Genomic DNA, 9,974 nt, shown 5'->3' on the forward strand with positions numbered 1-9,974 from the left:
ACTTATTTATGACACATGAGGTACACCTACCTTGCACCTACACCCATTGTACATTTGTCCAGCTCAACTTACCACAACTTTGTAGTTCCACAATTACATATTATAGCCCATCTGTTTCTCTGCACATGTTCAGGACCACCACAGAGCAGGTACGCTTTTAAACAGTTCCACTTACTTTCCACTCTGTCAGACACACCTACTTTGTTGGTCAACTTGTGGATGTGAAATTAGAGACGATAGCGAATGTATTGCTGAAGTTTTTGTTAATCATCCTTTGATTGTGGTCAGCTTCTGGCTGCTGGACGCTGAATGTTTTTGGTGTATGGACTATTCTCAGTCCAGCAGTGACACTTCAGTGAAAACTCCAGCAAATAATACCTGTGGGGGTCTTAATCATTGAAGAACAGAGTAAAAATAGAGCTAATTATGCAGTGAAAGAGATGGACTACAATCTATAACTGTAGAACTACAAAGTGCACCTATATAGACCTGACAACATGGATGTGGATACAAAGAAAGTATATTTATTTATATATGTTATTGTAAATAAGTCCTGAAAGGACTTGACAAAGTGTAAATTTAAACCCTACATTTCAACACTTTAATTATAAGAGGCAAGCTAAAAGGCTTTCATAAGCTCCATTCCTTACTATTTTACCACTACATTACTATATGCTATTAGAGATGTGTATATATATATATATATATATATATATATATATATATATATATATATATATAGCTTGTATTTTTGCTGACGTATTCCTCTGTCATACTTTGGTTCAAACACTGTGGAAAAAAATATGCCACGTCATGGTGACCGGCAAAATGTAATTTGACTGATCCGATTCCAGTCCGGGTTTTCTCTGCTGCCCGCTCCAGTCTGGCGTCCTGCTCATTATCGCTTTCGCCTTCAATGTAGTGAATGAACGAAGCTACAAATGCAGAGTCATACCAAACCTCTGAGCGCAGAGCCACGGGAATCGCGGTCTGCGTGGCCATATTGAGATTATAACTAAATAGTCTGAAGACACTCCAGCGAATTATTTCTGTATAATCAGGCTGCTGGACATGGAGCCTCACGTCTACGCGAAGATGTTACTCGACCATGCCACAACTCTGAGGCTACACACGGGCAACCTGGTGAACCGCAGTCGGCTCAAGAAGAAATGTCCGTCTTCACAAAGTGAGGAGGTAAATCTGCTGGTCATCTCGTTCACTTGATCGGGCTTTACCCTTCCGTCCGGTGAAGACAGTGAAGCAGTGCTGTTTTCTCTTATCGTAATTCATGACGAAAACCTCGCCGTTATTTCCGTTATTTAAAACTGCGTTGTTTTGTCTGTGTTTGCAACGGTGACGTCATTACGAGTCTGATCTGGCATGGTCAAGCCCGGCAGACACTGCGATTTTAACCCGGTTTGTTCGGAGCGGACTGAATTTCATATTCGGGCCGAATTTCAGCTTCATTGGCCGTCGTGGGCCGTACAGTGTGAGAGGGTCAGCGATGCTCTTTTAACCGCCCAAACCAGTTTCTTCTGAGCAGTAGGACGGGCAGATAGATTTCTGACAAGTGAGAAATTGTGGTCGCATGTCTCAGAGTTTGAGCAGGTCTCACCAACCGACTTCTCAAAGTCCTAAAACCGCACACAATCACGACCACTGCTCCTACACAGGTGAACACACACAACCGGATGCAAAGAGTCGACATTTGCGATACCAGTGTCCGTATATGCCGACTTTTTCCCGTTTGACTGAATGGAATTGCGATATATAAACGTAAATATGGCTTATTTTTTAAATCGTCTTTGTAAAACTGGATGTAGGCCGCCTTGTTTTTAGTTTTAGTGTGGCAAAAGTTAGCAAAGCTGTCATAGTAAACGGTTCAACAATGGCTGGATCTCAAATGTTCCCCTCCTTCCTATATAGTGCACTAGCTATTAAGTTCTGGCTTCTACACTAAAACAGTGCACTATGTGTTCAATATGGAATTGGGCACACATGGCTGAATCCCACATGGCTATTTATTTGACACATGATGCACTGTTCGGGTGCAGGAGCCACTGTTTTAATTCCTATGTAGTGCACTACGTAGGGAGCGGGAAGCCATTAGAGATTCAGCCACTGTTTTGCTCGAGACTCGGATGCGGCATGTTGTTGTTTTGAATGAAACAACTTTATTGGACATTTCTGTAGACAGCTGTGTTTAGGGCCCGGTGTCACCTGCAGTGTGAGCAGTGGGACAGAGCGCTGTCCTCTTCTACAGTCTGAGCAGATAAACCACAGGCTTTGGCCGTAACGTTGCTTTATGGCTGATTCAGACGTACAGTGTAAGCTGTCACCAAGAACAAGATTTCTAAAATCGCAGTGTATGTCTGGCTTGACAGCAGCTTCTGAACGAACTGCTCTCTCACTGAGAACTAAGTTAGCTAGCTGTGTTAGCTAACGTTAGCTAAGTTAGCTAAAAAGAGTTAGGCTGAAAGCTGCTCTTGACCAGCCCTCCACAAAGCAGCTGCGGATGTTTTATACAGACGTTCTGTAAATAAGTCTAAGCTCTAAAGTAAATTAGCTAGAAGGCATTTCTGGTTGGTTAGTAACATAGGTTAGTTTACTAGTTTGGACGAAGCTGAAGTCAGCTTCATATTCGCCAGCGAATTTTCCCGTTCCACCTTAAATGGCTCAGTAGCTGCATTCTGAGGCGCCAGAATGTACATCATTTAAGGTGGGACGGGTAAATGCGAATAAGAAGCTGACTTCAGCTTCGTCTATTTTGACTGATTTAGCAAGCTAGGTTAGCTAATTTAGCATGTTTCACTTGACTGTATCAGCACAGTGTGAAAAGCACAGAGGCTCTTTCTAGCACGCAGATTCCACACATTTGCAAAGCAAATTTCAGGTTCTAAAATCGAAAGCAACAACGCGTTGCATCATAATCTATACAGAGCTTTGTTACTATAAACACATTTTCAGATTTTAAAACTGCTATACTGAAAATCCAGCCCAGGTCTGTGAGGGATGGTTCTAAACTTTCACCTCACCGTGTGAGAATTGTTCCGATCCTCAGACACACATAAGTGGTCCACTTTGGTCAATGTTTACATTAGGTCAAGTTAAACTCATAAGCAGGTGCAGATTTGTAGATATGTTAGCCTGAACCGCAGGCTGTAAAGGCTTAATGGCCAGTTTCAGTTTGAAAGTTGGGTCTATTTATTGGGACTTAGGCCTTTAGGGCCATTGCAGTGTTGTTTTGCCATTTGAAATCTATTTTTTTTTTTTTGGTTCAGGCTTAGGCTTAATCTGGGTTTGGGGAAATGGACCCTAAAGTCTGAGGCTACATCTGCTTGCACACCTTACTCCATTTAGTCAGCTGCCACAGAACTCAGCAAACATCCAACTGCATGTTTTTTCCCTTAACGTCGCCTTACTCGTTTTTTTTATCATTTTATCCTCAGCTTCAAGACTGCATCAGAGCAACGCTTAGTGAGTGGTTTGCATCTATACCCCCAGTTACTGAAGCAGTAAGTTTTTACACTGCACACACACTTTACACACCCACAGTTTGAGGAAATTGAAAGAAAAAGAAGTAAAAAGAAGTTTACAGTAAACCAGACTAGAACTTTATAATGTGTAAGAACTACTTGAAATCAGGTTGATCTGTGCAGAATGAAATGGAATGGAATGTTTGGCTCCATCATCATTCTCTTGGCTCACCGCAGTGTTAGTGTTAGAGTTTTCATCAATAGTGTGTCTGATTAGTCAGTGTATACAGATGCACATGTGGACTGACGCAAGATTGCGTGACAAAATTCAAAGGAACTGAGCTTTTCTAAACGTTTTGTGATGCTGAATTCATCTGTTGAATGTTGAAAGCATTCTTGTCAAAACCGTTGGGCGTAGGAAGGCCTTATAACTGTTAGTTTATCGACCTCAAAGTCTGCAATGATGAAAGAAAACTGTCATGGTGATCATTCATGGCAAGTTAGCTTAAATAAACAGTGTGGACTGTGAGGTCTGAGTGCTTTCGCTCTGGCTCCATCCTGCAGCACTCAGCAAATCTGCCGCAAAGAAGAGAGTGCTGGTCTTAACTCGCACATAAAGCTAAGGCTTATTGAGGCATTCCTCTGCTGCAGTCCAACAACACAACATCAAGTTTTTACATGCACAAAAGGGTCACGAAGGAGTTAAACGACCACAAAGGTTTTGAGTCAGTCTAGTAAGTTGAAGAGGCAGAGAGAAAAAAAAAAACACCCTGACATGCTCAGATCTTTCAAGTGCCTATTGTGGTATTACTCAGTCTTTTGTCTGTGTATCTTTACCAGGAATTGCCCAGGATTCTGGATTGCACAATCCCACAGAGTACAGAGGCCATTACACCAGAGGAGAGAGAGGAACTGAAGGTTTCTGGTGAGGGCTGCTTGACTTAAAGAAAGAATAAAGGCTGTGTTTGTACTTCTACTATGCCCCTGTGGTGCACTGTCATCACATGCTGTTTTTCTTCTTTCTTCAGTCAAGCTGTTTCTAAGCGAGTCTGATTGCTCATCTGTCCAAAATGCTGTGGATATGGGTGAGTGCCAGTCAAAACACTGTTATTTGTCGAGTTTATTAGGCTTAGTTTTGTCACACACTTGAAGGGCCTATATTTTACATTATTCATGCATGTTCTATATTTCTCATAAAGCCCACTGATGAGGCTTGTCTGCTTTTATGTACTGGAACCATAATTCATAATTCGGTCATAATTCATTTATACATGACAAGTTTCCAACCTCTCTTTATCCCTTAAACTTAAAAAAAAAGACCCTAATAAAAGATCTGAGTGGTTGTCCTGTTTTGTGCCTCATTTAAAAAGTAGTCTGGGCTGAAATACTGCTTATAATTTCAGCATGACTGGGCGGGACTAAACTGCTGTAAGCTGCGACATTGTAAAATCAATGAATATTTTCCAATGAAACGATGAAATTTCCATATATGGACCTGTACAGACTGAAAAGTGAGCAGTATATTTTTAAACTTCAACAGTGTTTATATAAGAAAATTAGGAAAAATTTGTTTTTCCATGATACAGACCCTTGGGGGTAAAACTGTGACATGATTGCTAAAGAAATATGAAATACTGAAGGGTCATACAAATGCTGCCAGTTAGGGGTGGGCAACATGCCAGCATTTTATCATCAATGTGAATGTCTGAGTATATTATGGATAAGGTTAGTGGTTCTAGAACACTGAACAACACTGAATAATTTCAGAATAATAATTATATTGTTATATATAATAATAATAGCTGTTATAATTAGTCCTGTTTCACTGAATTTAGTGCTTCATTATGTTAATGTTGAATAAAAATGAGTGTATTTTAATGAGTTTGATAGTGTTTTTTTGTGTGGCACTACTATTGCTTTTTTGTTTGAACTTATCAAACAAAATATGGTGATATGCATTGTGTATCAAAGTACTACAACATTTTTTTGTTATTACCTACTTCTAGTGCCAGTAACACCTTTTCAAAATCATCCTCAGGGCTTGAAGAATGTGTATTTGACTGTTTGTTAGTATCTGGCTCATTGTGCTTGTGTTTCTCTGGCCCAGCTTGTGCATCGTTGGGTGTGTCTCAGCTGGACTCGGTAATCATCGCTCCTCCTCTGCTGCCGGAGGGTGAGAGTCTGGCCTTGGCTCACCTGCAGCCTTTGTGGGAGGAGCTGGAGGGGCTTGTTCACAGCCAGAAGGTTGCAGCTATTGGCACCTCAGACTTGGACAAGACTCTGCTTGAGCAGCTGTACAACTGGGCACAGGTAGGAATGGGAAAGGCTGTGAATCTTCAGTGTTACAACAAATACAATGTAACACACAGACAACACAGACCTTTATAATAGCAACTGTTATGGAAAGACTTGGAAGAGCAGAATGTGTCTTTTGTTTTTGTTTCTTCATAACTGTGATATTTAGAAAATGATACAATAAATATTTATTGGGAAGTATTATTTTGTATTCCTTTACAAAAAGTATTCTTTGCATTTAGATGAACATTTCCTATCATGATTGACTGATTCTTTTTATTGCCACACAACATGGTGGTAATTGTTTCCGATGTATCAAGATGTAATTTGGCTCTGTAGGAACACAGAACACAAAAACATATTGGAGTATTTTAGTAAGAAAGTATAGTATTATAAAATACATTTAAAAAAAAACCCTTTTGAAACGCACCAACTTTCTTTATGTGTTTATAGTTTTGACTTTTTGGCCCTTGCCCAACCAGAAGCATTGCATTTTGGCTCCCCCAAGGCAAAGTTCCAGCACCCCTGATTTAAATAAATTTGAAATTATCACCAGCATTTCTATTGCTTAGTCTTCAGATTAGACTTGTCCTGACGCATGCTTGGCAGTGAAATAAGTCTGTTGAAATAAGCTGTTTATTACCGTTACAACTTTGTAAAGAAAGGTGATTAATACAGTCCAAAATAGCATCCTTCTTCCATTTGTCATGTCGGTGACACGATTACAAGTTAGATTACTTTAGTTAGATTTAATAATAGATCAATAATTTAATTGGTCAGAGCTCTCTTCGATATTCATGAGTGTGTGAATGGAGTAGTCTGTATGTCAAGGCCAGGGCTACAGCTTATTCTGTTAAGTTTCAGAGGAAAATAAAATCATTGCTGCTAGAAAAATTACCTCATTGTTTTTTAAGCTTTTTCTTTGGATGTATGCACAACGAATAAATGCTACCTGTTGTTATACACCATCTTTGCCCTTATATATTAAGGATCACAGTGGAAATCAGTCTAGGACTTTAGGATATTGATGCAATTCTTTCATATAAACTAAACTAAATCCCTAATTCTAGAACGTTTGCAGAATGTTCTGAGTTTGCGTATGTATGTTTTTTTGCCTTGTTCAGGTGAAGCCCAGCAGTAACCAGGTGAATCTGGCTTCCTGCTGTGTGATGCCTCCAGACCTCACTGCGTTCGCTAAAGAGTTCGATATCCAGTTGCTGACACACAATGACTCTAAAGGTGCCAAACCTTTTCTCCCTTCTTCCCTCCCTCCTGCTTATCTTCTGGATATGACCTAGATAAGCATGTGTTGATTTAAGACAGGATATAGATACAATGGCACTGATTGTTTTGGAAGTGTTTGAAGGCCTTTTCTTTGAACACATTTAAGAAAAAAGAGATCCACCAACCTAAAGAGCAGCACCATTACCATAGTTTTGCCATATTTGTGTAAAATTGCAGTTACTACACATTTGACCATTGTACAGTATGTATGTCTTTTGCAATACATAACACTGAGTGACAGACATTTTAATGGCTGTTTGTAGAGCTGATCAGTGCGGAAGGCTTTCAGGAGGCTGTACAGGAGAGCAGTAAGGACCTACAGGTGGCAGACTGGAGGCTGGAGTGGGTCTTGCGGTACTCCATCATCGTCAAAAGCCGAGGCATCATCAAAGCCAAAGGTTACCTTATTCATGCTAAAAAGAAGACCCAGTAGGATGACCCAAAACAAGAAGATTTGGGTCAACTATATTTCAGTCCACCTAACTTGCGGAATTTACAAAAATAGATTTTAGCTTGCTCCATAAAGTTCTTTAATGAAATGTATGATTCAGATTTTAATTTTTGTCCTGAATGGTGGGAAGGTGGAAATTGAACTTCAGCTGACTCCAGCTATATTGTGAAATCTTTTTTCAAAGCGCTTTAACGCTTTAACAGGGTCTGGGTCTATATCCAACCTTTGTATCCTACTCCATTGCAGGGGGTATGTTTATGAATTTACATAATGTAGATAACCAGTGTCTAACAGGGTTAATGTACCATACCATGCTCAAGTCTGTTCAAGTGCCTCCTTTTGTTAGTAATTCCTTAACTTGCATTTGTCAATGCTAAACAGATACTATGGAGATTTAAAAAGTCATTTTAGAAAAGGTTTTTTCCTCATTAAGGAACATGGAACCATACGTTAAGTTTTTAATGAGTGACAGAAGTGTGTTACTGGAAGCGCAGAATTTAATGAAAGTTAGCTTTGATGAGGCTAGATAACTTGTAGAAATTAATAATTCCCAAAAGTTTACCAAAATGGATTTTACAGATGGTTAGGTAGTTATTGCTTAGCATTTTTTGTCTTTTTCTCTGTTTGATGTTTAGAATGCCAGTGTTTCAACCCTGCTGGTGTTTTGTGTCATTTATTTTAAGTACTGCTACCCTTAAAACATGTACACAGATATGTGGCTACTTGTCATTCACAGTTTTTGAGATTCAGATATTGCAGCCCTGTCTAAATGTTTTACTTAAGTAAGATATTGCAGATATTTAATAGAGAACTATGGAATAACTATTGGCACACTGTACGCATGCATGGCATGATACAGCATGTGTTTATTGTATATAAAACACTGGAAAATTCCACACTTGAAACAAAGTGAAGATTGTTTTTTTTTTCTGATAACAAGTTGATTGTCTGAAAATATATATTTTTACGTGTGTTTATTTATTCATCACAATGACAATTTATATTTGGGTCCACAATGAAGATCTCTCAGTACTGTACCTGTAATTACTGTTTTTGAATGTGCCCATGTAAGTTGTAATATGTTTTTAACTGGGTTTATAAATCTAAAATTCAAAGATGGCTTTTGATGCTTTCTATTTGTGTTGCCTTGTGTTTCAGCAAAACATTAAGGAATATTGAACACAGCAAATGAAAACAAACCACTTACCAAGGATTCTTACCACACTTTTTGGTCAAAGTCACAATGCATTGTGCATTTTGGCAAGATATCGGCTACTGCATACACAATGTATTCTGTTGTATACTTGAGCACCTTTTCATAACTGCACTTTTTGCTTGGAGACCTAATGCATTGTGCATTCTCAACACAGACAAAATGCAGAAATAAACAGAACTGGCCTGAACCTAGCATTTAATGTTGTTTGTTATCTTAGGCAGTATTATGCAGTACATTATTACACACCTCTGCCTCATCATTTTGCCAAAATGAATGATTTTTTTTTATCATTTCTGTGTTTTCTCCCTATAATACCCAGCATGCGTTATATAGCAGATAATGGTGCAATATTTAGTGGCATCTAGCGGTGAGGTTGCAGATTGCAAACAACTCAATACCATATTATACTACACTAGAGTAGTGATGTGTGCATGCTTAGTAGGACAAATTGAGCCTGGCCAGAGAACCTGTAGAGAGGAGAATTACCACCAGAGCCGGTTTATACCGCTACGTAATGTCTTCCGGGTTTCTCAAACGCTAGAGGGCGCTCCAGAGCAAAATAAATGAGTTAAGATTGCGCATTTGAGCAAAATCATAGTTTTAAATGCTCAAACTTCTTTTAAATGTAAAAGAATACATTTATTTCATGAACACTGAATAGCATAAAACATTTTAACACCGCTGTTTTATTGTTAAGAGCTTTTAAACTCGAGTTATAGAAGTTTAAAACGGCGCCTCATGTTCGTCCATGACGTCTGTGAGCGCGAACAGCCAATGAGCTGCTCGTTCGTCAACCAATAAGCGCTATTTTAACTTTTCGTTTTTGAGCTCCATTTACTCCCATTCATTGCGGACTCGCTCGCGGTCGCCCTCTGCTGTTTTGTGGTCCTGTTTTCGATATAACGGGGGAAATAGTAAGTGGCCAGGCTCCTCATAAACCGGCTCTGGTAATTCTCTCCAAAAGTTCTCTGGTAAGTCCCGCCCTTCAAGAAAACGAGCTAATCAGCTTATTAGTTACGCCGCGAACGGGGAAAGCCCCCCCCCTCTTTGTGGAGTTCTGCGCAAGCGCAGTAGCCACAACAACCCGTGCGTTATTGAGCCAAACATTACAGACTATTTATGAGATTTTTGTCAGATTTTATCAGTGATTTCAAATATGTTGTCGAAACGGTAATTTGACCGTCGCCTTTAAATATTAAGGTTGTTCCCCTTTCAATCAGATAGGAGTCTGATCTATTATGGCTTGCAATAA

At 39.4% G+C, this 9,974-nt stretch overlaps 1 protein-coding gene across 1 annotated transcript; it reads left to right on the forward strand.

The window, feature by feature from the left end:
- Positions 1-879: 879 nt before the first annotated feature.
- On the forward strand, positions 880-8,628 carry gclm (glutamate-cysteine ligase, modifier subunit). Its single transcript, XM_036579192.1, has 7 exons — positions 880-1,194; positions 3,450-3,515; positions 4,317-4,401; positions 4,505-4,561; positions 5,584-5,786; positions 6,896-7,010; positions 7,319-8,628. Exons 1-7 carry the CDS (start codon positions 1,072-1,074, stop codon positions 7,486-7,488), a joined length of 819 nt encoding a protein of 272 aa, XP_036435085.1. The 5' UTR covers positions 880-1,071; the 3' UTR covers positions 7,489-8,628.
- The last annotated feature ends 1,346 nt before the right edge of the window (positions 8,629-9,974 follow it).

Source organism: Colossoma macropomum, unplaced genomic scaffold, assembly GCF_904425465.1.
Source record: "Colossoma macropomum unplaced genomic scaffold, Colossoma_macropomum, whole genome shotgun sequence".
Lineage (NCBI taxonomy): Eukaryota > Metazoa > Chordata > Actinopteri > Characiformes > Serrasalmidae > Colossoma > Colossoma macropomum.